Here is a 27,722-nt window from a genome sequence, read left to right on the forward strand (position 1 = left end):
CACTTCACAAAGGAGAGAAGGCTGTGAAAACTCACACACATACACACACAACTCTTCCTATCAACACACATCTATGAAGGAATAAGTTGATGGCAGACGTGGAAGAAGTAAACAGATCTTGTTTTTAAGTAAAAGTAGCAATAACACAGTGTAAGAATAGTGTAAAATGAAATATGGGACCACTTTAATACTGCTAGAATCTGGAGTTCATGTCATCCTGGACCCATACAGGACCCAGAGGATCCACTATAAAACACCCTGGTGCCAGACACCACAGGACCCGCTCAGAGGTCTGAAGTCCATGTCTTGACAGGTCAGAGATGTTTTGGCTGCACAAGGGGAACCTTCACAACATTAGGCAGGTGGCCATAATGTTATGCCTGATCGATGTATTTCAACAGGATTAACTGGTCTTGCCTGTTAACAATAGAAAATATATAATAGGAAATTAACAGAAATTACATAGAAAAACCACTTGACTGCATATAACCCACTTTTATTACCCTAAATAAAGGCACAAAACAGAAAACATGTTCTGCGTTGTGCTCCACTTATGGATGCGAACTTGTACACCATAATTATTATTCATTTTAATGCTGTGTGACGCTCTGTTCTCTGGAGGGTGGGTGGCTCTTTAATTTGGCATGTCTATAATGATATTGTGACTTATTATTTCATACTGTGACTTTTTATCTCATGATTTTTTTTTTTTATATATATATATATAATTTTTCTTTCTTTAACTGGTGGAAACGTGCTTCCATAGGATGAGGCAGGCAGGCGCCTCCAAAAACCTCTCTCCCTCTTTCTCTCTCTTGTTTATTATGTATTTATTAATCTCTGTCCTAACGTTCATTATTTTAGACCCTCACAAAGTGAAGATTATAAGTGGAGCTCTTGCAGAAACACCTGCTGCACACACACAAATCCCACAGTTTACATCTGTCAATTCAAATAAACTTTATTGGCATGAATGAAGGTACATTACTGACATATTATTGAATGAGGACATTTTACACAAGAAAACTAAATAAATCAATTTGCTGCACAGAATCTGTCACTCCATCACGCACACACACGTACACACGCACGCGCGTCACTGGAGGCCATGGAAACAGAACGTTGACCAGAGCTATAAAAGCTGCAGCCCGGCGGCCATTTCCCTGTTCGCACATTAAACTTTGATAAGTTGACCTACTGCGGATCTGCTGTTGGAAAGTTTCAATCTCTTGAAAACCTGATAGACTGGAAAACTTCTACTCAGCCAAACCTTTGGATTATACCTGATCACCTGAAAGACTTTTTTTCTAAAAAGCCTTGTGGATTACTTTGCTCTACTACTACTACTACTACTACTACTACTACTGCAGAGCGTGGACCACCTTTAACTGCTGGAGAAGTGGTTTCTGGTGGACCCCCTGTGGGAGGCACCTGCTGTCCAGAGTCTCTGCAGGTAGGACATCTTTAATTATCACACCCAACGTATTTATTCATCTTCTTAAACGTGTAGAAGTGGGTTTCGGTTGACAATGTGTATTATACTCTTGGTAAATTGTTGAATTTACAGATAGGGTATTGATAGCATTTTAGCTAGCTTTCCAGGAAAAGTCCGTTTTGGGTGACACTGACGTTTCTCCATCGAAAATGATTTTTAGATGATAAGAACGTGCTGAAAGTCCCGCCACAGGTGAGGAATGAGTTCACGGTTGTGTAGTGATTTTTAAATACTGTTATTATTGTTGAGGGCATCCATTTTTACATATTTAATGAGGAAAATTGAGGGGAAAAGATGAGGACGGGACTTTTTTTGAAAAATGCCAAAAAACAACAACTGCGCAACAAAGGTTGTGGCAGATATATAAATGGGACTTTGGGCAAATGGTTGTGTTCTAGGCCTACTTTCTTTACATGATAGACTGTTATAATGAATGAATCAACTGGTATTGAAATCTGTAACACTGCATCATATTTTATGAGCTAATCACAGGTTTAAGATGTAAAATCCTCATCTGTAATGTAACAACAACAAAATTGAGGGGGAAAGATGAGGACCGGGACTTTTTTTGAAAAATGCCAAAAAACAACAAGGTTTTTGTCTCGTGCACTGGAGACGATGGAACGTGAGGAGATGAGCACGTAAACACACCAGGGCCGTCTCTCTCTGTGCAGCTCTGTTTGCTGCTATTATTGTTGAAACTGAACTTAAAGTGTAACCGGATATGTTGTCGGAGAGAGTTCAAGTTCACAGTTGATCATATTTTTTGAAGGACTTTTCACTGTTGTGCTCAGTCAGCACTGTTGGTATTGAAAAAGTTGGGAAGAGATGAGATTTGGATTAGATTATCCTACAGAGGCTAAACATTCATTATAACACAGTTTCTGATCTGTGAAACCTTTATTCTATTTGTGAAAATGCAATAAAGGCAGATTTCACCGTTTTCTCAGCATATAGACCACATTAGACCTGGTCCAGGTCAAAAACCACAGTATCCAGATTTCTCAAATCTGGATTAGATTAATCTACAGGCCCTGAAGATTCATTCAGACACAGTTTGTGATCTGTGAAACCTTTATTCTATTTGTGAAAATGCAATAAAGGCAGATTTCTATTAATTTCTATTTGGGAAAATAAAGCATTTTCACAAATAGAATAAAGGTTTCACAGATCAGAAACTGTGTTATAACGAATGTTTAGCCTCTGTAGGATAATCTAATCCAGATTTGAGAAGTCTAGGCATAGTGGTTTTTGATCAGGACCTGGCTCTAATGTTGTCTATATGCTGAGAAAACAGTGAAATCTGCCTTTATTGTATTTTCACAAATAGAATGAAGGTTTCACAGATTAGAAACTGTGTTATAATGAATGTTTAGCCTCTGTAGGATAATCTAATCCAGATTTGACAAGTCTGGGTACAGTGGTTTTTGATCTGGACCTGGTCTAATGAGGTCTGTAGGTATTAAACAAAAACAGTGAAATCTCCCCTTTTGTTGTCACGGCTCAGCTCAAAAGGAAGAAAAAAGCTCCACTTTGTGTTGTTTTAAAGGTCCAGTGTGTTGGATTTAGTGCCATCCAGTGGTGAGGTTGCAGATTATAACCAACTGAAGACCCCTCGTCTCACCCTCCCTTATGATGGCCACTAAAAACATGAAAGTCCCTCTGTAGAGTCAGTGTGTGGTTTGGCTGTTCTGGGCTAATGTAGAAACATGGCGGTGAACATCCACAGGTATTTCATATTTTTAGAGCCAAACTTGTTTCTCCAAAATGTTTGGACACGTCCAGAAGATGTTGGACTGATGTGTCTCCAACACTGCTGTTGTGATTGAGGTCATTTACTTGTAATGTGAGGCGAGATGAAGAATTTCCATTTAGTTTAATTTAGCCGTTTAGTTTCAGCTCAGTTGATACATTTCCCAAATAAATAACAGTGACATTAAAATCCAGATCTGAGCCGCTTATAGATCTGATCTCTGTTACTACATCTGTCCAGTAGGCAGAGATATTAGGACTTACAGATATTTATTCATTTTCAGTCATTTGTATGTTAGCCATACAAATCTCCCATCTTGATTTAATATACATTGTGGAAAGGCCCCTTTCCAGTTGTAAAGTTGAATAAATCCTGGAGATAAGTTTTCTGTTAATTTGACCTTTAAATGCATCAATGAATACCCTAATCAGACTGTTGCAATCAGTTCCCCTTCTGCCTCTGAAGACCCTGGTGTAGTTTAGACATTGTTTTTTGTGTTTATAGGCTTGAATGACGACAATATCACTGCATTACCCTCCTCAGAGAATTCTGGTTTTATCTGTTTTTCATAGAAATCTCTTATTTGTAGATAACTGTAAAAATCATTAACATTTAGTGGAAATTCCCCTGATTTTGCTCAGAAAACAGAGGCGATCAGATGACCACTGAAACGTGGAATATGAAATAAATACATGGTTGTCTTTTTAAAGACTTTTTGTGTCATCTAGTCGTTGACGGGGTAGAAACCGTCGGATGGTAGCAAAAATAAATATACTCAATATCTGAAACATTGTTATGGTCCTTCGAAGGGAATGAAAGTAACTTCTCCTTTTTCTTGTTTTCACCTGTTTTGTTTCAGTATTCTGAGAGACAAAATGGGCTCCAGTGTATTCAAGGCGTCCATCTCATCTTCCCAGATGAAACCCGTCCAGCTCCCCAGCGGATATGAGGTCCTGGACGTTCTGGGAGAGGGCTGCTTTGGCAAGGTGTTGAAATGTTGGAGAAAGGACATCAAACAGACCGTGGCTGTGAAGATTCCTAAATTCTTCGACAGGGACTTCATCAATGAGGTGGGAGGTGTTGGTTTTGGTGTTCCCGGTTGTAAAAGATATTGTATAGTCAGAGGTGCAGTAAGCGCCTCGTGCAAACAAGCAGCTCCTTTTACTTTAAGCTACTTTAAGCTAATAACAAACGTCACTATGTAAAAATATAGTGATTCTCTGTACACTAAGTTCTTCACACGTTAACACATTAACTGACTGTAAAAAACTAATCATGTCAAACTTGCCGTGTGTCTCTAGGTGTCCATGCTGAGACGGTTCAAGCGTCTCAAACTCGAACAACATAACATTGTCGAGTTCATCGATTGCTTTCAAATCAAGCATGGAAAGGCAATCGTGTTTGAGGTGCTGGATATCAGCCTAGGCAACTACCTTGCAAAGACAGGTTTTGCGCCTATGCCTCTGATTGACATCAGAACCATCATCCAGCAGGTATGAACTCAGCACTATCAGATGGAAAGCAAAGCACTGAGCACTCTGTCACTTTTAGGCTTTGGTACATTCTTACCAACCTTGTACTTTCAGATGGCTAAAGCATTAGACGCGCTGAAGGGGATCGGGGTGATCCACGGTGACGTGCATCTCCACAACATAATGATGGTGAATCACCAAAGACGACCCTTCAGAATCAAGCTGATTGACTTTGGTGGTGCCATTTCCAGATCAGAAGCCAGCCAGGGAGCACTCCTACAACCACTGGCTTTTAGGTAGGTTATTTTTATTATTACACTGGAGTGAGTGAGTAGTTTACCATTTATTGCTCCCTTGCCAAGTCTGACAGTGTAAACATCCCGTGTGATATTTCTCCTCCACATTCAGGTCTCCAGAAATTTTGTTGGGCTGTCCATTTTCTGAGGCCATTGACATGTGGTCCCTGGGCTGTCTTTTGTTCGTAATGATCTGCGGCAACCTACCGTTCAAAGGACGCTCTGAGCATGCACAAGTAAGTCTTCTCCCATAGTCAGACAATTTGTCAGTTACTCGTACTTGTGTGTCTTCGCTCTTGCATGTGGTTTTTAGTGTCCATATACATCCCACATGTATGATGAGAAATCTTAAGCTGGGAATCAAAAGGAAATTTAAAGAAAATAGGGAATGAGAAATCATCTCCTCGTGCCAAAACCTAACCAGCCGATGAGAGCTGGCCATTCAGATATGGCGATTCATGACGTTGCCCTCCTGAGAACAATATTCTGCTTCCTCTTGCATATTTTGATGTGATGCTGTGTTTCATCTCCAGCTGCAGTGCATTATTGATATCCTGGGTCAGCCAGCGGACCGCCTTCTCAATGCTGGTATAAAGACAAAGAACCTCTTTAAGAGGACTGATTCCAACAACTGGGAGCTCAAGGTACCACAGTGAACCCTCTCTGACCTTTGATCTTTTATCAGAATATTTTCTTGTTTACGTTTCTCAGCAGTCATTCATTCAGACTGATTTTGAGGAACACTGATACAAACACTTTGAACCTTCTTTCAGACATCTTTCGAGTTTTTCAGATGTCACCTCAGCAGTGTTAACGAGGACCACAAGCTCCAGTCTCTGGACAATCTCAAAGAAGTAAGTGTGAAGTAACTTTCATTGTCACTATGATCGATTGTCTTTTCATGATGGTGGATTTGACCAGTTGTTTCCTCAACTAGATGCGTCTTGAGGAAAATAATGAAACTGAGGCCGCAGAGCGAGAGCAGTGCATCGAGCTCCTGAAGGCCATGCTGAAGGTGGATGCGGATGAGAGGATCACTCCCTGTGAAGTCCTCACTCATCCATTTATTAAAGACTACCATTACCCAAAGTAAGTGTGTGTGTGAGATGTGAGTCCTGTAGGTGGTGCTTTGTTAGTTAGTGATAATTTATCATTTGATCAGTGTCCTGTCGTGTTTCTGGGACATCAGTGTAACAGTGAGTGTGTCTTTTTGTAGCAATGGGGCTTTGGCAGCATTCCGTCCACGCAAGACAGAGCAATCCAAGCAGAACCTTGAGAAGATTCTGAGACCAAAGAAGTCAGTCCTGAGTCCTAAAAGACGCCCCACTCTTACTACGACGTGGCCATCTTCCACTCTTACTTGGGTTCAGCCTGCAGCAGCCAAACTCACACAAACTGCTGCCACTCCTCTGAAGGAAGATCAGGGGAGCGAAGTCAGGTGAGATGTCTTCCTCTGGTCACAACACCCATTTCTCAGATGAGAAAAAAGTTCAGATCGCCAGGAATAATAGCAGAGACATGATTCTTGAAGATGTCACGACAACAACAGGATCATTCTGTGTGTGTGTGTGTGTGTTTTCATGTTCAGTGGCAGCACTTACATTTTCAACACCTCGGGAACTTCAGCATTCACTTCCTCGAGTGAGGACGTTGACTGTGAGCCTGCTGCCCCTCCTCTGACAGATGATGACATCATTAACGTCCGACCAGACAACTGCACGCCATCTCCCACATTTCTGCCATCAGGTGTGATCCTGGTTCGGCCTGCGACTGCTGAGAACACGCTGATGCAGGAAGGTCAGGGGAGCGAAGTCAGGTGAGATGTCTTCCTCTGGTCACAACACCCATTTCTCAGATGAGAAAAAAGTTCAGATCGCCAGAAATAATAGCAGAGACATGATTCTTGAAGATGTCACGACAATAACAGGATCATTCTGTGTGTGTGTGTTTTCATGTTCAGTGGCAGCACTTACATTTTCAACATCTCGGGAAGTACAGAATTCACTTCCTCGAGTGAGGACGTTGACTGTGAGCCTGCTGCCCCTCCTCTGACGGATGATGACATCATTAACGTCCGACCAGACGACTGCACGCCATCTCCCACATTTCTGCCATCAGGTGTGATCTTGGTTCGGCCTGCGCTGATGCAGGAAGGTCAGGGGAGCGAAGTCAGGTGAGATGTCTTCCTCTGGTCACAACACCCATTTCTCAGATGAGAAAAAAGTTCAGATCACCAGAAATAATAGCAGAGACATGATTCTTGAAGATGTCAGGACAATGACAGGATCATTCTGTGTGTGTGTGTTTTCATGTTCAATGGCAGCACTTACATTGTCAGTGTAACGCTGAGTGTGTCTTTTTGTAGCAATGGGGCTTTGGCAGCATTCCGTCCAAGCAAGACAGAGCAATCCAAGCAGAACCTAGAGAAGATTCTGAGACCAAAGAAGTCAGTCCTGAGTCCTAAAAGACGCCCCACTCTTACTACGACGTGGCCATCTTCCACTCTTACTTGGGTTCAGCCTGCAGCGGCCAAACTCACACAAACTGCTGCCACTCCTCTGAAGGAAGATCAGGGGAGCGAAGTCAGGTGAGATGTCTCCCTCTGGTCACAACACCCATTTCTCAGATGAGAAAAAAGTTCAGATCGCCAGAAATAATAGCAGAGACATGATTCTTGAAGATGTCACGACAATAACAGGATCCTTCTGTGTGTGTGTGTTTTCATGTTCAGTGGCAGGACTTTTATTTTCAACATCTCGGGAAGTACAGAATTCACTTCCTCGAGTGAGGACGTTGACTGTGAGCCTGCTGCCCCTCCTCTGACGGATGATGACATCATTAACATCCAACCAGACGACTGCACGCCATCTCCCACATTTCTGCCATCAGGTGTGATCCTGGTTCGGCCTGCGACTGCTGAGAACACGCTGATGCAGGAAGGTCAGGAGAGTGCAGTCAGGTGAGATGATGAAAAATTGTATCAGAACCTGTATCAGAACCACACGATAGCCAGATCAAGATCTTTACTACAGGATATTTTGGTGTGCAGGAGCCTCAGTAACAACAAAAATGAAAAGTCCTTGTTGCAGCTTTAAGATGTGATGACAATAACAGAAATATCACTCTCACTTTTTCTGGTGTTTTCAGTTTTCAGTCTGGCCTGAAGGAGACGTCAGGGTCCTCACTGACCAACACTGAAAGGAGCATGAAGTCCTCAATATGTGAGGACTCAGGCTCATGTGGTAAGTAACAGTCACCTCCAGTTGTGTCTGAAGTGCTGTGCATTTTGGAGTACGGCTGAGGTCTTTAATGTCCTTTGACTTTCAGAAAACACGGGAGCAAAGAGGAAGCGTCAGAAGAAGAATCGCTTCAGACGTGTCTTCTCCTGGATGAGGAAGACCTTTGGTTCATGTTGTTCCTGTGCTGAGGAGGATTAGGGATGTTTGGAGGCCATGCTGAATATGGATGAGGATGAGATGTGAGTCCTGTAGGTGGTGCTTTGTTAGTTAGTGATGATTTATCATTTCAGTGTCCTGTCGCGTATGTTAAGTAGTTGAATCTGTAACAAATTATCACTTTTTCCTTAACCAGTCATATATTTTGTCCATATCTGCTGTCATATAAATGCAGTGAAGTACAATATATCTCTAAGTGAATATATGTTAGTCCTGGTTCAAGTGTCTCTAAAGCAGCTTCTTTACCATGTGTGTGACCAGAAACCAGCAGATGATCCTTTGAAGGCTGCACACCTGAACAATTTGCCCCGTGGACTTCGTGGACGTCACCTTTCTCCGCTGATCAGCTGTCAGCCCTGCTGATCAGCGGCTGGCCTAGCAACGCTAACTTTCAAACTGGCGTGCTCAATACTCTGTGGGCTATCCAACATTACTCCACTGGTCCTCCCTCCACCACAACCTCAGGATTATTCACCGCCCGGCTCCTGTATCGCCCTCCTCTGCTACTGTGGCTGCACACCTGAACAATTGGCTCCACAGACTCACCTTTCTCCGCCGATCACCTGTTAGCCCCGCCGATCAGCTGTTAGCCGAGCTACGCTAACTTTCAAACCAACGTGCTCAATACTCTACTGGCTATCCAACATTACTCCACTGGTCCTCCCTCCACCCCAACCTCAGGATTATTCACCGCCTGGCTCCTGTATCGCCCTCCTCTGCTACTGTGGCTGCACACCTGAACAATTGGCTCACAGACTCACCTTTCTCCGCCGATCAGCTGTTAGCCCCGCCGATCAGCTGTTAGCCTAGCTACGCTAACTTTCAAACCGACGTGCTCAATACTCTCTGGGCTATCCGACACATCCAACTCCACTGGTCCTCCCTCCACCACAACCTCAGGATTATTCACCGCCTGGCTCCTGTATCCCCCTCCTCTGCTACTGTGGTCAGACTTCCAACAGACAAACAGACTTCTCTGGAGAACTTCAAATAAGACTCAAAAACCTATCTCTGCAATAAGGCCTATCAGCTCTTGGTCCAGCCCCAACAATCAACTTTTCCAGTTCTTTATCTTGTATGTATTTTTGTGTAACCATCTATTCTTTGTTTTGTATGTTTCACTTTGTTAAGTATCCTTGGGTACCCTGAAAGGCACTATATAAATTAAATGTATTATTATTATTATTATTACTCTCCAGGACGCCTTTATTGACCTACTGGACAACCAACCCATCCCTCCAACCCATCCCTTCACCTCCTCCTCCCGGCCCTGCTGTGCTGGAACTGAACACCCAGCCTGAACCTGTGCCTGCACACAGTCCAGTCAGACTACGTGGTGGAGGTCTGCAAGACGCTTACATCCAGGCACAGGTGAGATACTAAGTATAGGTTAGGCAGAGATGTCATGAGAATTAGATCAATGTCTGTATTGATACAGATATTTGCCAATGGTCGGTGCTTTGTGGCAAAAGAAGGCAGGAAAAATGTTCATTTTAATGTAAGATGACTTTGTTTTCCTGAATGTAATGTCTGTATTCTTCTGTGTCTTCATGTATGGAGGAAGGGTGTCATGGGTTTGATAAATCTCTCTCTCTCTCTCTCTCTCTGTCTCCACAGTTCCTGCTGTATCAGCGGCCCGTGTACGGCGTCCTGATACCCGCAGCAGCAGCCGTCAGTCACCCTGCTGCTCCTCCACACACAGTAAGACCTGGTTCACCACACACACTCTGAACATCTCCACTGTTTGGTTGAAGCTGAGGTTTTGTGCTGTAGGAGAAGGACATCAGTGCAGGAACAGTTGCAGCTTTACAGGACAAACACAAGTAACATCTGACTTTGTCCTGTTGTTCCAGTTCAAAGGTCCCTTAGAAAAATGGCACATTTTAGAATTATTTAAAGGAAAGTGAAGCTGTGTGCTCTTGAAACTCAGTTGTATATTTTGTGAGGGTTTCTGGTGTCAGGCTGAGGCCAAGTACATCTTAACATTAAAGGACTCTGCAGGTTAGTAACATCAGTAAAACAGTAAAATTAGCCATCATTTCTTAGACAGTCTATCATCCCAACAAATCATTTGCTACATGATAAATATAAAACCTACAGTTCACAGGTGGATGTTGTTTCCTTTTTTATAGCTAGTCAGAGGTGAAGCACAGTTTTAATCAAGTTAGGACTCATTCAATGCTGCATTACGGAGGACTGAATCCGCCAAATCAAAATATATTAAAGGAATAGTTCACTCTAAAACCAAATTCAGTCATTATCGACTCACCCACATGCTGATGAGATCTCCGGTGTAGTTTCTTATTCCTCAAAGTGCAGCTGGAGACCCGGGGTACCCTCCGGCAGCCATAATCCATATAACGAGCATAAGTGGTGACCGAGAGGAAAAGGTCCATAAAACTACACAAAAACTTTGTAATATTCCTCCATACTGCTCCTCTGCTGCAATCCAAGTGTCGTGAAGTGGCGACATCCAGAGTTTACTCGAAACAACATCATTTAGTACATTTTTATAGCCTAAACAGTAAAGAGTCACTATGCTACATCTGCCTGGAGGCACGCTCCGCCTTCACGCGAGTCTCCCTCACAGCCGATTGCACTACGGAAGCCATGCCGGACAAGATGAACGAGACTCGCGATAGATACACACTGGTATACTTCCTGCTTTGAGCGACCGTGCGACACACAAACACAAGAGGGATCTGCTGCACTAGTGATTTGACACTTTGACACTCACAGCAGGATGTAAATACCAGTGTGTATCTATCGCGAGTCTCGTTCATCTTGTCAGGTGAGCAGTATGGAGGAATATTACAAAGTTTTTGTGTAGTTTTATGGACCTTTTCCTCTCGGCCGCCGCTTATGGTCGTTAAATGTGGGTGAGTCGATAATGACTGAATTTTGTTTTAGAGTGGACTATTCCTTTAACAAATGAATGGAAGCATTAATCAATTAATAAAATAAAAACAAAAAATGATAATTGTGTAATGTGCTTCTGTATTTCATTATGTATTTATTCCATTATGGGGGAAAACTGGTGAAGGAAATGTAGAAGAAAATATACTGAAATAATTAAGTTAGTGGATTTAACTGGGGGGCAAACACAAAGGGAAAATAATACAGAAATAAATGCATTAAAAATGCCTAAATAAATGATAACATTTTAAAATGAATATACAAACCTGAAATGAGATGGGAAAGCAAATGAAAAAGACATTTTGGCACTTTGAGTCCTCCACAGTCCTTCAGCAGAAACATGCAGACATGTAATGGCTGAATGCTGTAGACTATCCTGATGTGTTTTAATCCCACAGATGTGACAGCAGCTCATTGAAAGACTTATGATAATTAATTGTGAGGGGAAATCCTGACACCTGGTGGACACATGGCGCCATCGCAGCTCATCTAAGCACCTGTTCTGTGTGTGTTTGTGTCTACAGTATCACAAGGTACCAATAGTGAGGCTCCCTGGAGGCTTCGACCACAACCTGCAGTGTGCAGGAATGATGTAAGTAACACACACACGAATGCAAACAAACACACCAGTACACACAGCTATAGAGTTTCAGTTTGCACCATCACACACACACGGACACACACACACACTATTTCTCCTGTCTGATCATGTGTGCATCTGACTTGTTACCTGTGTAGGAATGGAAAGCTGTTGTTCGCTCTTCCAGCTGGAGTTTTCCCTCCTCCTGCTGTCCCTGCTGCTCCTCAGCCGAGCACCTCCAACTCAAAGTAAGTTTGCTGTGGACACTTTTGATCAACATGTACTTTTCTCCTTATTGTGACTTTCTCATCATCAGTCTTTTTAAACTGAATTCCATCAGCTGTTGTTTTATTTCAGGTGACTGTTAATTATCTGTACATTTCTGATAATCAGTGTCTTTACATGGGTTAGGCCCCTTGTTGAGGAGGATGTTAAGAGGAGCTGCTGCAGCTGTCAATAAAGTCCTGGGACGGAGAGTAAGTGTGACAGTCGGTGTTAGAAACTTGATCAATGCTTGAAAAAAAAATGTTTTCTACAGTCTAAATCATTATCGCTTTACAGTGAATGACACCATTAATGATCAACTGTGTGCATATTTGTGTCTGTTGTCAGTATGTATAGTGTGTGTGTGTGTGTGTGTGTGTGTGTGTGCTAACGAACAGTGTGTTGTCCCTCTGTCCACAGTGGAAGTCACTGTCAGCGGAGGAGCAGGCCATTTACTACCAACAGGCCGACAGAGAAAAAGAGCTCCACGCCCAGAGACACCCGGCTGGTCTGTCAGCCAAAACTGTGGAAGTACACACTGCTCACACACAACTCATACATGTTTGCATCACCACATACATCACTAGACAAGAGTCACTGCTAACCGTTTTCATTGGCTGATGTCAGATGTAAAGTGTAAAGACGTGTTTGTTTTTGTGTCGGGCAAAAAGAGGAAGAGGGGGAGCAGAAAAGCTCCTGAACGTGAGGACTGCCATGGACATGTGATGAAAACTAGACGAAATGTAATTGTTAAGCTACATTGATTTTACAAACAAGAAAATGAAGATTTTAAGGTATTTAGTACAAATAGTTCAACGTTTTGGAGACCTTATTTTGCTCTGAGAACAGCTTGTTTATTAAGTTATGGAAAAAAAATATATTTCTGAGTTTGTGTTATTACCTCATTAATTTCTACTACGTAGTGGCCCTGATCTGTGTTTTTGTTTGTTGGTGTTGCAGCGTTTTAGATGCTGTGTGTCACCAGTGGCATCCACCTCACGGGCAGCTGTGATGGAGGCCTCGACCTCGCAGAGAGCTGTGGAGGAACCACGCCCCCGCAGACAGTCCCAGTCCTGTCACAGCACACTTCAGTAGACAGCCGTGGTGAGGCCACCGTACACACAGACTCCAGTGACCGTGCATGTGAGTGACATGTATCACCTGCCACAGGAGTACAATGTAAGCCCTGCCTTCTTGCAGCAGTCACATCTCTGTCCTCCTCACACAGAGTCCAACCAATCAGAGGATGTGGAGCATCACCCGGTGATGGAGCAGCTTGATCCTCCACCAAGTCCATCCAGTGCAGAGCATCAGCGGCCCTCCTCTCCTCACTGTGGACTTCTGGGATGTCGTGCAGATGGATCGATGGATGTGTAGATAGATGTACAGATAGATGTTTAGATAAATGTCTAGTTGTATGTATAGATTTATGTATAGGAAGATGTATAGATGTATGTATAGATAGATGGATAAGATGTATGTATAGATAGATAAGATGTATGTTTAGATTGTTTTACAGATGTATGTATAGATGTATGTATAGATGGATAAGATGTATGTATAGATTGTTTTACAGATGTATGTATAGATGTATGCATAGATAGATAAGATGTATGTTTAGATGTATGTATAGATAGATAAGATGTATGTTTAGATGTATGTATAGATAGATAAGATGTATGTATAGGTTGTTTTACAGATGTATGTATAGATGTATGTATAGATTGTTTTACAGATGTATGTATAGATGTATGTATAGATGGATAGATAAGATGTATGTTTAGATGTATGTATAGATGTATGTATAGATGGATAAGATGTATGTATAGATTGTTTTACAGATGTATGTATAGATGTATGTATAGATTGTTTTACAGATGTATGTATAGATTGTTTTACAGATGTATGTATAGATGTATGTATAGATTGATAAGATAGTTGCCATCATTTTAAGTAAATCATTTTAAACTATATTTAATCAGGTCAAAATGATTCATTTTCTGCAATTACATGGTAAATACACAAATAACTGTGTTGCACCACACTAGCTTATTTTTTATTTTTTCAAAATGATTGTGTTTTTTCACAGTGGAGTTTTACTAAATGATACTACAGAATACATAAAGCTGTGTTTAACATGAGACAGAGACAAGATCCAAAGCTCAGTACACATTAAGTATCAGAAACGACAGCAGGCATTTAAGCCAATAACTGCAGAGGTTCATCAGTGGGAAAGTGTTTCATATACGAGGTAAACAAACCAAACAACAACACAAACAAATAATGTCAGGGTGCTACTTCTAGCAAATATGCAAAGGGTGAATTTGATGAAAAAAGTGAGTTAATCCACAGTGATGCTGCTTCTATAGCCTAATAATATTTAATAAAACCAAATGTAAGCAGACTAAAGTTATTATTATTTTATGACCAATGTCTTTAGATTCAAGTATATGTTAGAGTAACTATTCAGTTTTAAAGAGTTTTAAAGTAAACCAGCTCTGCTTTGCAGCACAACACAAGATTCATGACCTACAAACTACTGTGCCACAAGAGCAGGTCTGATTTAGTTCTTCATACTGCATATTATATGACTTCCTGGCTGTGAAAATACCTGGATCGCAGACCAAGGTGGCTAACTTCCGGTTTAGCCCCTGGCTAACTTGATGATGGATAAAATAATTTAATCTAGACTTTCCAAATGTTATCTGGCCAAACGGCTCAAATTATGACAGTGAAACGAGTCATTTTGCAGGGGCTGTGACACTCAAAAGAATTTATCCACCTTTATACAGACGCTTCTTTCACAATGAGTCTATCACATCATGAAGACTCTGGAGAGACTCGTCTTGGAGCAGCTTGGGCCCTTGGTCAAACCACTCTTGGACTCCCTACAGTTCGCCTATCAGCCCAAACTTGGAGTTGAGGATGCCATCATCTACCTGCTCAACTTGTGTCTACGCCCACCTGGACAAACCAGCGAGCACTGTGAGAGTCATGTGTTTTGACTTCTCCAGTGCATTCAACACCATCCGTCCAGCTCTACTGGGTGAGAAGCTGACAGCCATGCAGGTGGATTCCCCCCTTGTGACCTGGATTGTTGACTATCTGACAGGCAGACCACAGTATGTGCGCTTACAACACTGTGTCAGACAGAGTGGTCAGCAACACCGGGGCCCCACAGGAGACTGTCCTCTCTCCCTTCCTCTTCACCCTCTACACCACGGACTTCAACTACTGCACAGAGACCTGTCATCTCCAGAAGTTCTCAGATGACTCAGCAATAGTTGGATGTATCAGTGAAGGTCCTGAGGATGAGTACAGGACTGTTGTGGACAACTGTGTCACATGGTGTGAGCGGAACCATCTACAGCTCAATGTGAAGACCAAGGAACTGGTTCTGGACCTGAGCAAGACCAAGGTGCCGTTGACCCCTGTTTCCATCCAGGGGGTCAGTGTGGACATTGTGGAGGATTATAAGTATCTGGGGGTCCATATTGATAATAAACTGGACTGGGTAAAGAACACTAACGCCCTCTACAGGAAGGAACAGCGTTGTCTCTATTTTCTAAGACGGCTGAGGTCCTTCAACATCTGCCGGACTATGCTCAGGATGTTTTATGAGTCTGTGGTGGCCAGTGCTATACTCTATGCTGTTGTGTGCTGGGGGCAGGGGGCTGAGGGTAGCGGACGCCAAAAGTCTGAACAGACTGATCCGCAAGGCCAGTGACGTTGTGGGGGTGGAACTGGACTCTCTGACGGTGGTGTCAGAGAGGAGGATGCTGTCCAAGTTACATGGCATCTTGGACAATGGCTCCCATCCACTCCATGACGTGGTGGTCAGCCACAGGAGTACATTCAGCACTAGACTGATCCACCAAGATGCACCACAGAGCGCCACAGGAAATCATTCCTGACTGTGGCCATCAAACTGTTCAACTCCTCGCTCTGTGTCAGACACTCTGAGTTAATAGGGGGACTCTGGAAACGTTGCTTCCCTCTTTTGTATTTAATGTGCAATAACCCATATTTCAACTGTAGCATTATTTATTACACTGTGTATGTATAGATGTACAATTTTTATGTTTTTATTCTATTTTTATTATTCTTGCTTATTTATAGTTTTCATTTTTCCGCTTATTTTCTAAGACTTAATAAAGTCTCAATAAAGTATTTCTGATTCTGATTCTGATTATTACTGTTTTCTCTTCTGTAACAATTGTTTCCAGCACATTCATGACGTGGACATGACATGATAAGAAATGTACATCTTTTAATGCTAAGGTGCTTCAATAAATCTCAGAAGACACACTAGATAACGCCCTCCCAGAATTCTTTGCAACACAGGACCGGCTGGAGAGCAGTGGTCATTTGTGTTTCAGTTCACCAAGCAAGTAAATAGCTGAATAAGATTACAAACATAGATTGTTTACATATACTGATATTTCATATAACTGAAGTCTTCAAATATATTTCACTGCTCCAATACTCAGTGTAAAATATGGAACCTACAGTAGGTAGGCCTACTACTTCAAAGTGGCTATTTCACTCGCGGGGAGCGAGATTCACGCAACGCGGGAAATGTAAGTGGCAACTGTAGCCACTAGGTGGAAGCATAGTACTGAATTGCAGCTCAAGCGATTTTGGGACAATTCCACATTTGACCACAATGTAGCTGCAATGGAGAGCGGCGCTGTTTTAGGCTACAGGTAGAGTGAATGGAGAGGAGGACTGCTAAACCGTATCAGATTGATTCAGACTGATTGTTTCACAGCGGTGGGACACCTCAATTATCTGGGTGACCTTGGATAATCACTTGTGCTTTCTTTGTTTTACAGTAGAGCTAAAATATGGACATTAGTTGTTTTTTAAGGAACATTTGTTCATTGGTAAAATTGCCGACCTGAATTATTGTCCCAGTCCGTCTCCGTGAGCCTATATCACGGCCTGACTGGATGTTGCTTAAATATAAGAATAGCCTATAATAATATCTGATACCCTAAAGACATCTGAGGTTGTGATTTGCCTCGCTCGCTGCAGCCACGGCTAAGCGGAGGCAGAAAAAATTACGCACAGCCTACAGAAGTTTCAACGTCCATACAAGCAATTAAGAAATGATTCTTATCAGTTCCATAATTCAGAGAGGATTTTTACTCAACGAAAAAATGTATAAAGATCAGTTTTTAGGTTGAAGACACGACAGCAGCACGTAGACGCTGATGTGTGTCAGCTGGGGCAGCGGGTCGGTGATCAATAAGACACATGAGAACATTATGACTGATGTATAGCTCCCCTCGTATAGCAGCTCCCTCAGTAAGCAGAATCATCCGCTAGTATGGGTTAGAATCTCAGTATACAGTCGGTTGTACCTTGAGTTAATGTGTTTTCTTTTATCGTCATCATTATGATCACATATGGCTCCAAGTTTGAGCAAATAAATGAGCAAATGAGCATTAATTCTCCGCCGGCCGCGGCACCAGCTTTCCTGCTTGTGTACATATTTGTCTCCAACGGCTTATGACACACGCCGTCCCTGCAGAGTGGCAGCTGATTTGAGAACCTAATGTGGGTTTACTATTGCGCATTTCCTTTTGCTGCTATAATAAATATTTGCTTAGGATTGACAATGGAAACAGGTAAAAACAAACGAAATCTAGCGAGTATAGGGCGTATACTGGCGTATCACGCAGACTAAACCACTGGATCTACCCCTCCCCCACCCCCGCGCGCTGAGGACAGCGACTTTGTTGCCCAGTTGTGGCTCTTGTGTCGCTGTCCTCAGCTCAGTGCTGAAGCGGACCAGAGGTTTTGAATTCATTTTGTAACGCGCCGTGACGTGCAGCGGCGCGTCCACCTAAATGATTCTAATCAGTTCCATAATTCAGAGAGGATTTTTACTGAATGAAATAGGGATGCTGTGTTTTTAGGACAACAATTCTGTGAACTGAAAACTGTGAACTATGTGTGTGAGAGGAGAGCTATTAAGGACCGATTTTCAGGTTATTCAAAGAATTGACGTTGAACAGCTGTAAAGTAGGCTACTGTATGGGGCAGTGCTTTTGCCTGACAATGAGAAGGCTACTGTAGCCTACTTAAGTGAAGTATCTACATACTGTACATATGCACAAGCACACATACAGTATTTGGTCAGAGATGAATGGAGGTGCTAATGTGTCTATTAAGCTCATTACATTACCAAGACAGGGCGTAATCCAAGTAGCCTAATCCACGCCCACTCAGCAAGAATAAATAGTGGCATCGGACCAAATGTACTGTAACACATCTCATTTTACAAGGTTTAGGCTATAGTTACCACTGTGATAATCTGGCACTAAATGTAGACTTACAGTAACATTATGCTTATTCTGGTTACAGATTCGTTCCAATTGCCGCAGCAGAGAACCAACAAGAAGCACTGCTTGCTGAGAACGAGACCCTGCTTGCCAATATTGCAAGCCTGAAAGCTGACTTGGGGGCCATGAAAGCGGAGAACCAAAACCTCAGAGAGGAGAACCAAAGACTCAAAGAGACCAGCCACTCCGAGTGCCAGAGCTCTTATGGAAGAGGTGAGAGCTGGGTTCGGAGAACTGCAAGCTGCTCTTGAACAGAGGACCCGGAATGTCCCTGCTACGCCTGTGAGACCGATCCCCAGGAGCACTTCAACTCCTGAATCGGCTTTTCCACAAGCGGAGATGTCTCCATTGGCCGTGTCCTTCACCTTTAACAACAGTATCCAAATTCCCCGTCAACATCCTGACGTGAGCTTGCGCGATGTTGGACCACATGACCACGCTAGGATCCGACAACAGAGCCACGGCCAAGTGGGAAGGTATGGGTGCCTGCTGTTCAAGAGTATCATCTCAGGCGAAAACTACAAAGCCTGGTGCAAAACCACTGGGATGGATCAAGGGGCAAGCAAGAACTCCCACAAAACATCAAAAACGTTGTCATCGAAACCCTGAAGAGACAATTTCCAGGGATGGAGATGAAGGACTTGAAAGACTGCATAGACAAAATCAATGAGTTCCTGCGAACACCACGCAAATCCTCTAGTGGACTCACTATGCTTTAAATAGCCTAGCCTACAGTATATACTGCACTGCACTGACCTGTTGAATTTCTTTAATAAAATCATTTCATTTGAAGCACGTTCCACATTTTTTTTAAAGATTGAAAAACATTTATATATAAATAATTCTCATTTTAATGTTAACCTGCATCGAAAGCTGCACATAACATGACCCATCGTAGTTCTTCTTTCTATAAGCCTTGTAGGTGCCGTGTGACTGATAAAATAGTAGTATATATATCATCATTATTATTTGTACAAACTCTGATGATTCATTCAAGTAGCTGCAGCACGGTGTTTAGGATATCATAATGATGATGAGAAAAGAAAACTCATTAACTAAAGGTACAGCCTATACTGAGATTCTAACCCATACTAGCGGATGATTCTGCTTACTGAGGGAGCTGCTCTACCAGGGGAGCTATACATCAGTCATAATGCTCTCATGTGACTTATTGATCACCGACCCGCTGCCCCAGCTGACACACATCAGCGTCTGGACATACCTGCTGCTGTCGTGTCTTCAACCTAAAAACTGATCTTTATACATTTTTTCGTTGAGTAAAAATCCTCTCTGAATTATGGAACTGATAAGAATCATTTCTTAAATGCTTGTATGGACGTTGAAACTTCTGTAGGCTGTGCGTAACTGTTTCTGCCTCCGCTTATTAGCCGTGGCTGCAGCGAGCGAGCAAAATCACAACCTCAGATGTCTTTAGGGTCTTTGACGTGTGCACAAAAAAAGACCACAGTTAAACATAAAAGCAAAACGAAAACAGATAAACATAAAATGGGAATATCACAGATAAATACAAAATACAAAGAATAAGACCTTAAAAGGCTTCATAGTGAGTTGTTGATGATGACGATGGCGGATGAATGATTTTTTTCACTAAGTTTGTCCTTGCTAGAGGGACCCTGTAGCGACAGGCTGAAGGAAGGAGTTGGAATGAGGTGTGGAGTGGGTGAGGTATTATTAGCTACATTCTTGTATTTAAGCAACAACGAACAGAAACATAAATCAGGCAACTCTGTCCATTCCCCGTTCATGGTCACTGCTCCCTGCTGCTGCATGTTGTCGTCCTCCTGCTCACAGATGCCACCTGGTGGTTGTTTGGGCACATTGCCGCTTCTCATGAAAACACAATTGATCCTCCACTAAAAAGGCGAGAATCACGCGTGAACTCGGCCACAACGAAGTAGTGGGCTACCTACTGTATGAATCTTCTCTAGGCTAAAATGACCTGTGACAGAATGTTAGATACATTAGAGATGATTCAGTCTGCAGACCAACACTTAATAGTCCACTGGTACTGTATAGTGATAACCCTTGTGTTCATATCAATACTCTCACTACCCCTGAACAAGTCAAGAAGATGATCTCAAAACACTGCACCTCAGTGTGCCATTAGTATTGTTCTTTTCAAATGATTTAAACTAAGTCAAAATAAGGAACACCTCGGTTATCTGAGGCTTAAATAAAGGTTTGAATTGAACTGAAAAGCTATTTTCCTTCCTACATAATAAAAACCGCTGGAACATATTTATGTTGGTGTCACAGGGCAGGACTCCACCCGTGTCCCTGGCAGTCCTGAGAGAGGACGTCAACCAAAGCACACAAAGGCAGCAGCACAGCAGTCCACTGAACTCACTTTGTCACCATGCTATCTCAATACAACTGGTCACAATCAATAAAACACTCAGACATCTGAAGTGACACAGTCTGCTGTGAGATGTGATTATAACCTCAGCGATGTTCATGTGAATCAGGTGAATCAGGTGCATTGTTGTGAAACTGCTCCTACAACTTTGTCACCAGGAGGCTCTTTGAACAAGCAGGTACACTGATGGTCTGGATTCATTTGTAGAATGCAGAACAGATCTTTTAAAATTCCCACATATCCAAGAGATCTGGTAAAACCATCAATGATCAGGGGAGTAGGAAGATGAGCACACTGGACAGGTTGTAAGCACTTCACAAAGGAGAGAAGGCTGTGAAAACTCACACACATACACACACAACTCTTCCTATCAACACACATCTATGAGGGAATAAGTCGATGGCAGACGTGGAAGAAGTAAACAGATCTTGTTTTTAAGTAAAAGTAGCAATAACACAGTGTAAGAATAGCGTAAAATGAAATATGGGACCACTTTAATACTGCTAGAATCTGGAGTTCATGTCATCCTGGACCCAGAGGATCCACTATAAAACGCCCTGGTGCCAGACACCACAGGACCCCCTCAGAGGTCTGAAGTCCATGTCTTGACAGGTCAGAGATGTTTTGGCTGCACAAGGGGAACCTTCACAATATTAGGCAGGTGGTCATAATGTTTCGCCTGATCGGTGTATTTCAACAGGATTAACTGGTCTTGCCTGTTAACAATAGAAAATATATAATAGGAAATTAACAGAAATTACATAGAAAAACCACTTGACTGCATATAACCCACTTTTATTACACTAAATAAAGGCACAAAACAGAAAACATGTTCTGCGTTGTGCTCCATTTATGGATATTAATGGACATAACTATTATTCATTTTAATGCTGTGTGTGACGCTTTGTTCTCTGGAGGGTGGGTGGCTCTTTAATTTGACATGTCTATAATAGTAATTTGACTTTTTATTTCATACTGTGACTTTTTATCTCGTGATTTTGACTTTTTTTTAATATATAATTTTTCTTTCTTTAACTGGTGGAAACATGCTTCCATAGGATGAGGCAGGCAGGCGCCTCCAGAAGCCTCTCTCCCTCTTTCTCTCTCTTGTTTATTATGTATTTATTAATCTCTGTCCTAACCTTCATTATTTTAGACCCTCACAAAGTGAAGATTATGAGTGGAGCTCTGGTAGAAACACCTGCTGCACACACACAAATCCCACAGTTTACATCTGTCAATTCAAATAAACTTTATTGGCATGAATGAAGTTACATTATAGACACATTTAAATGACATATTATTGAATGAGGACATTTTACACAAGAAAACTAAATAAATCAATTTGCTGCACAGAATCTGTCACTCCATCACGCACACGCACGTACACACGCACGCGCGTCACTGGAGGCCATGGAAACAGAACGTTGACCAGAGCTATAAAAGCTGCAGCCCGGCGGCCATTTCCCTGTTCGCACATTAAACTTTGATAAGTTGACCTACTGCGGATCTGCTGTTGGAAAGTTTCAATCTCTTGAAAACCTGATAGACTGGAAAACTTCTTCTCAGCCAAACCTTTGGATTATACCTGATCACCTGAAAGACTTTTTTTTCTAAAAAACCTTGTGGATTACTTTGCTCTACTACTACTACTACTACTACTACTACTACCGCAGAGCGTGGACCACCTTTAACTGCTGGAGAAGTGGTTTCTGGTGGACCCCCTGTGGGAGGCACCTGCTGTCCAGAGTCTCTGCAGGTAGGACATCTTTAATTATCACACCAAATGTATTTATTCATCTTCTTAAACGTGTAGAAGTGGGTTTCGGTTGACAATGTGCATTATACTCTTGGTAAATTGTTGAATTTACAGATAGGATATTGATAGCATTTTAGCTAGCTTTCCAGGAAAAGTCAGTTTTGGGTGACACTGACGTTTCTCCATGGAAAATGATTTTTAGATGATAAGAATGTGCTGAAAGTCCCGCCACAGGTGAGGAATGTGTTCACGGTTGTGTAGTGATTTTTAAATGCTGTTATTATTGTTGAGGGCATCCATTTTTACATATTTAATGAGGAAAATTGAGGGGAAAAGATGAGGACGGGACTTTTTTTGAAAAATGCCAAAAAACAACAACTGCGCAACAAAGGTTGTGGCAGATATATAAATGGGACTTTGGGCAAATGGTTGTGTTCTTGGATGATAGGCCTACTTACTTTACATGATAGACTGTTATAATGTGTATGTGTAATCTGTAACACTGCATCATATTTTATGAGCTAATCACAGGTTTAAGATGTAAAATCCTCCTCTGTAATGTAACAACAACAAAATTGAGGGGGAAAGATGAGGACCGGACTTTTTTTGAGAAATGCCAAAAAACAACAACGTTTTTGTCTCGTGCACTGGAGACGATGGAACGTGAGGAGATGAGCACGTAAACACACCAGGGCCGTCTCTCTGTGTGCAGCTCTGTTTGCTGCTATAATTGTTGAAACTGAACTTAAAGTGTAACCGGATATGTTGTCGGAGAGAGTTCAAGTTCACAGTTGATCATATTTTTTGAAGGACTTTTCACTGCTGTGCTCAGTCAGCACTGTTGGTATTGAAAAAATTGGGAAGAGATGAGATTTGGATTAGATTATCCTACAGAGGCTAAACATTCATTATAACACAGTTTCTGATCTGTGAAACCTTCATTCTATTTGTGAAAATGCAATAAAGGCAGATTTCACCGTTTTCTCAGCATATAGACCACATTAGACCTGGTCCAGGTCAAAAACCACTGTATCCAGACTTCTCAAATCTGGATTTTGGTTTTTCATGGTTTTATCTGTTTTTCATAGAAATCTCTTATTTGTAGATACCTGTAAAAATCATTAACATTTAGTGGAAATTCCCCTGATTTTGCTCAGAAAACAGAGACGATCAGATGACCACTGAAACGTGGAATATGAAATAAATACATGGTTGTCTTTTTAAAGACTTTTTGTGTCACCTAGTCATTGACGGGGTAGAAACCGTCAGATGGTAGCAAAAATAAATATACTCAATATCTGAAACATTGTTATGGTCCTTCGAAGGGAATGAAAGTAACTTCTCCTTTTGTTTCAGTATTCTGAGAGACAAAATGGGCTCCAGTGTATTCAAGGCGTCCATCTCATCTTCCCAGATGAAACCCGTCCAGCTCCCCAGCGGATATGAGGTCCTGGACGTTTTGGGAGAGGGCTGCTTTGGCAAGGTGTTGAAATGTTGGCGAAAGGACATCAAACAGACCGTGGCTGTGAAGATTCCTAAATTCTTCGACAGGGACTTCATCAATGAGGTGGGAGGTGTTGGTTTTGGTGTTCCCGGTTGTAAAAGATATTGTATAGTCAGAGGTGCAGTAAGCGCCTCGTGCAAACAAGCAGCTCCTTTTACTTTAAGCTACTTTAAGTTAATAACAAACGTCACTATGTAAAAATATAGTGATTCTCTGTACACTAAGTTCTTCACACGTTAACACATTAACTGACTGTAAAAAACTAATCATGTCAAACTTGCCGTGTGTCTGTAGGTGTCCATGCTGAGACGGTTCAAGCGTCTCAAACTCGAACAACATAACATTGTCGAGTTCATCGATTGCTTTCAAATCAAGCATGGAAAGGCAATCGTGTTTGAGGTGCTGGATATCAGCCTAGGCAACTACCTTGCAAAGACAGGTTTTGCGCCTATGCCTCTGATTGACATCAGAACCATCATCCAGCAGGTATGAACTGGGCACTGTCAGATGGAAAGCAAAGCACTGAGCACTCTGTCACTTTTAGGCTTTGGTACATTCTTACCAACCTTGTACTTTCAGATGGCTAAAGCATTAGACGCGCTGAAGGGGATCGGGGTGATCCACGGTGACGTGCATCTCCACAACATAATGATGGTGAATCACCAAAGACGACCCTTCAGAATCAAGCTGATTGACTTCGGTGGTGCCATTTCCAGATCAGAAGCCAGCCAGGGAGCACTCCTACAACCACTGGCTTTTAGGTAGGTTATTTTTATTATTACACTGGAGTGAGTGAGTAGTTTACCATTTATTGCTCCCTTGCCAAGTCTGACAGTGTAAACATCCTGTGTGATATTTCTCCTCCACATTCAGGTCTCCAGAAATTTTGTTGGGCTGTCCATTTTCTGAGGCCATTGACACGTGGTCCCTGGGCTGTCTTTTGTTCGTAATGATCTGCGGCAAACTACCGTTCAAAGGACGCTCTGAGCATGCACAAGTAAGTCTTCTCCCATAGTCAGACAATTTGTCAGTTACTCGTACTTGTGTGTCTTCGCTCTTGCATGTGGTTTTTAGTGTCCATATACATCCCACATGTATGATGAGAAATCTTAAGCTGGGAATCAAAAGGAAATTTAAAGAAAATAGGGAATGAGAAATCATCTCCTCGTGCCAAAACCTAACCAGCCGATGAGAGCTGGCCATTCAGATATGGCGATTCATGACGTTGCCCTCCTGAGAACAATATTCTGCTTCCTCTTGCATATTTTGATGTGATGCTGTGTTTCATCTCCAGCTGCAGTGCATTATTGATATCCTGGGTCAGCCAGCGGACCGCCTTCTCAATGCTGGTATAAAGACAAAGAACCTCTTTAAGAGGACTGATTCCAACAACTGGGAGCTCAAGGTACCACAGTGAACCCTCTCTGACCTTTGATCTTTTATCAGAATATTTTCTTGTTTACGTTTCTCAGCAGTCATTCATTCAGACTGATTTTGAGGAACACTGATACAAACACTTTGAACCTTCTTTCAGACATCTTTGGAGTTTTTCAGATGTCACCTCAGCAGTGTTAACGAGGACCACAAGCTCCAGTCTCTGGACAATCTCAAAGAAGTAAGTGTGAAGTAACTTTCATTGTCACTGTGATCGATTGTCTTTTCATGATGGTGGATTTGACCAGTTGTTTCCTCAACTAGATGCGTCTTGAGGAAAATAATGAAACTGAGGCCGCAGAGCGAGAGCAGTGCATCGAGCTCCTGAAGGCCATGCTGAAGGTGGATGCGGATGAGAGGATCACTCCCTGTGAAGTCCTCACTCATCTATTTATTAAAGACTACCATTACCCAAAGTAAGTGTGTGTGTGAGACGTGAGTCCTGTAGGTGGTGCTTTGTTAGTTAGTGATAATTTATCATTTGATCAGTGTCCTGTCGTGTTTCTGGGACATCAGTGTAACAGTGAGTGTGTCTTTTTGTAGCAATGGGGCTTTGGCAGCATTCCGTCCACGCAAGACAGAGCAATCCAAGCAGAACCTTGAGAAGATTCTGAGACCAAAGAAGTCAGTCCTGAGTCCTAAAAGACGCCCCACTCTTACTACGACGTGGCCATCTTCCACTCTTACTTGGGTTCAGCCTGCAGCAGCCAAACTCACACAAACTGCTGCCACTCCTCTGAAGGAAGGTCAGGGGAGCGAAGTCAGGTGAGATGTCTTCCTCTGGTCACAACACCCATTTCTCAGATGAGAAAAAAGTTCAGATCGCCAGAAATAATAGCAGAGACATGATTCTTGAAGATGTCATGACAATAACAGGATCATTCTGTGTGTGTGTGTGTGTTTTCATGTTCAGTGGCAGCACTTACATTTTCAACACCTCGGGAACTTCAGCATTCACTTCCTCGAGTGAGGACTTTAACTGTGAGCCTGCTGCCCCTCCTCTGACAGATGATGACATCATCAACGTCCGACCAGAGCCTGCTGCCCCTCCTCTGACAGATGATGACATCATCAACGTCCGACCAGACAACTGCACGCCATCTCCCACATTTCTGCCATCAGGTGTGATCCTGGTTCGGCCTGCGACTGCTGAGAACACGCTGATGCAGGAAGGTCAGGGGAGCGAAGTCAGGTGAGATGTCTTCCTCTGGTCACAACACTCATTTCTCAGATGAGAAAAAAGTTCAGATCGCCAGAAATAATAGCAGAGACATGATTCTTGAAGATGTCACGACAATAACAGGATCATTCTGTGTGTGTGTGTGTTTTCATGTTCAGTGGCAGCACTTACATTTTCAACATCTCGGGAAGTACAGAATTCACTTCCTCAAGTGAGGACGTTGACTGTGAGCCTGCTGCCCCTCCTCTGACGGATGATGACATCATTAACGTCCAACCAGACGACTGCACTCCATCTCCCACATTTCTGCCATCAGGTGTGATCCTGGTTCGGCCTGCGCTGATGCAGGAAGGTCAGGGGAGCGATGTCAGGTGAGATGTCTTCCTCTGGTCACAACACCCATTTCTCAGATGAGAAAAAAGTTCAGATCGCCAGAAATAATAGCAGAGACATGATTCTTGAAGATGTCATGACAATAACAGGATCATTCTGTGTGTGTGTGTTTTCATGTTCAATGGCAGCACTTACATTGTCAGTGTAACAGTGAGTGTGTCTTTTTGTAGCAATGGGGCTTTGGCAGCATTCCGTCCACGCAAGACAGAGCAATCCAAGCAGAACCTTGAGAAGATTCTGAGACCAAAGAAGTCAGTCCTGAGTCCTAAAAGACGCCCCACTCTTACTACGACGTGGCCATCTTCCACTCTTACTTGGGTTCAGCCTGCAGCAGCCAAACTCACACAAACTGCTGCCACTCCTCTGAAGGAAGATCAGGGGAGCGAAGTCAGGTGAGATGTCTCCCTCTGGTCACAACACCCATTTCTCAGATGAGAAAAAAGTTCAGATCGCCAGAAATAATAGCAGAGACATGATTCTAGAAGATGTCACGA

The 27,722-nt window shown here is 42.5% G+C and overlaps 2 protein-coding genes across 19 annotated transcripts in view; both read left to right on the forward strand.

Moving 5' to 3' along the window:
* The first annotated feature begins 1,130 nt into the window (after nt 1-1,130).
* LOC311250402 (uncharacterized protein) overlaps nt 1,131-27,722 on the forward strand; it is a 54,953-nt gene continuing 28,361 nt past the window's right edge. For 10 of the 18 annotated variants that reach the window (XM_084342068.1, XM_084342052.1, XM_084342059.1 and 7 more), the window contains exons 1-15: nt 1,131-1,453; nt 4,108-4,318; nt 4,550-4,741; nt 4,835-5,016; nt 5,129-5,252; nt 5,550-5,660; nt 5,790-5,870; nt 5,954-6,105; nt 6,233-6,454; nt 6,605-6,832; nt 6,977-7,189; nt 26,199-26,420; nt 26,569-26,847; nt 26,994-27,206; nt 27,399-27,620. In XM_084342068.1, the coding sequence (XP_084198194.1) occupies nt 4,124-4,318; nt 4,550-4,741; nt 4,835-5,016; nt 5,129-5,252; nt 5,550-5,660; nt 5,790-5,870; nt 5,954-6,105; nt 6,233-6,454; nt 6,605-6,832; nt 6,977-7,189; nt 26,199-26,420; nt 26,569-26,847; nt 26,994-27,206; nt 27,399-27,620 (2,636 nt within the window). In that variant the 5' untranslated portion in view covers nt 1,131-1,453; nt 4,108-4,123. Of the gene's footprint in view, nt 1,454-4,107; nt 4,319-4,549; nt 4,742-4,834; nt 5,017-5,128; nt 5,253-5,549; nt 5,661-5,789; nt 5,871-5,953; nt 6,106-6,232; nt 6,455-6,604; nt 6,833-6,976; nt 7,190-7,381; nt 7,604-22,403; nt 22,718-24,073; nt 24,285-24,515; nt 24,708-24,800; nt 24,983-25,094; nt 25,219-25,515; nt 25,627-25,755; nt 25,837-25,919; nt 26,072-26,198; nt 26,421-26,568; nt 26,848-26,993; nt 27,207-27,398; nt 27,621-27,722 lie in introns of those variants that run through there. The other 8 variants (XM_084342051.1, XM_084342062.1, XM_084342061.1 and 5 more) reach the window with 4 other exon arrangements.
* On the forward strand, nt 7,947-14,204 carry LOC311250148 (uncharacterized protein; the record flags this gene model as incomplete). Its single annotated transcript, XM_084341724.1, has 11 exons — nt 7,947-7,975; nt 8,164-8,258; nt 8,344-8,393; nt 9,257-9,546; nt 9,671-9,842; nt 10,089-10,172; nt 11,912-11,979; nt 12,126-12,215; nt 12,652-12,974; nt 13,192-13,374; nt 13,460-14,204. The coding sequence occupies 9 exons, from the start codon at nt 7,947-7,949 to the stop codon at nt 12,833-12,835; spliced, it is 1,062 nt and encodes a 353-aa protein (XP_084197850.1). The 3' UTR covers nt 12,836-12,974; nt 13,192-13,374; nt 13,460-14,204.

Source organism: Pagrus pagrus (genome assembly GCF_965226575.1).
Source record: "Pagrus pagrus genome assembly, chromosome: 21".
Lineage (NCBI taxonomy): Eukaryota > Metazoa > Chordata > Actinopteri > Spariformes > Sparidae > Pagrus > Pagrus pagrus.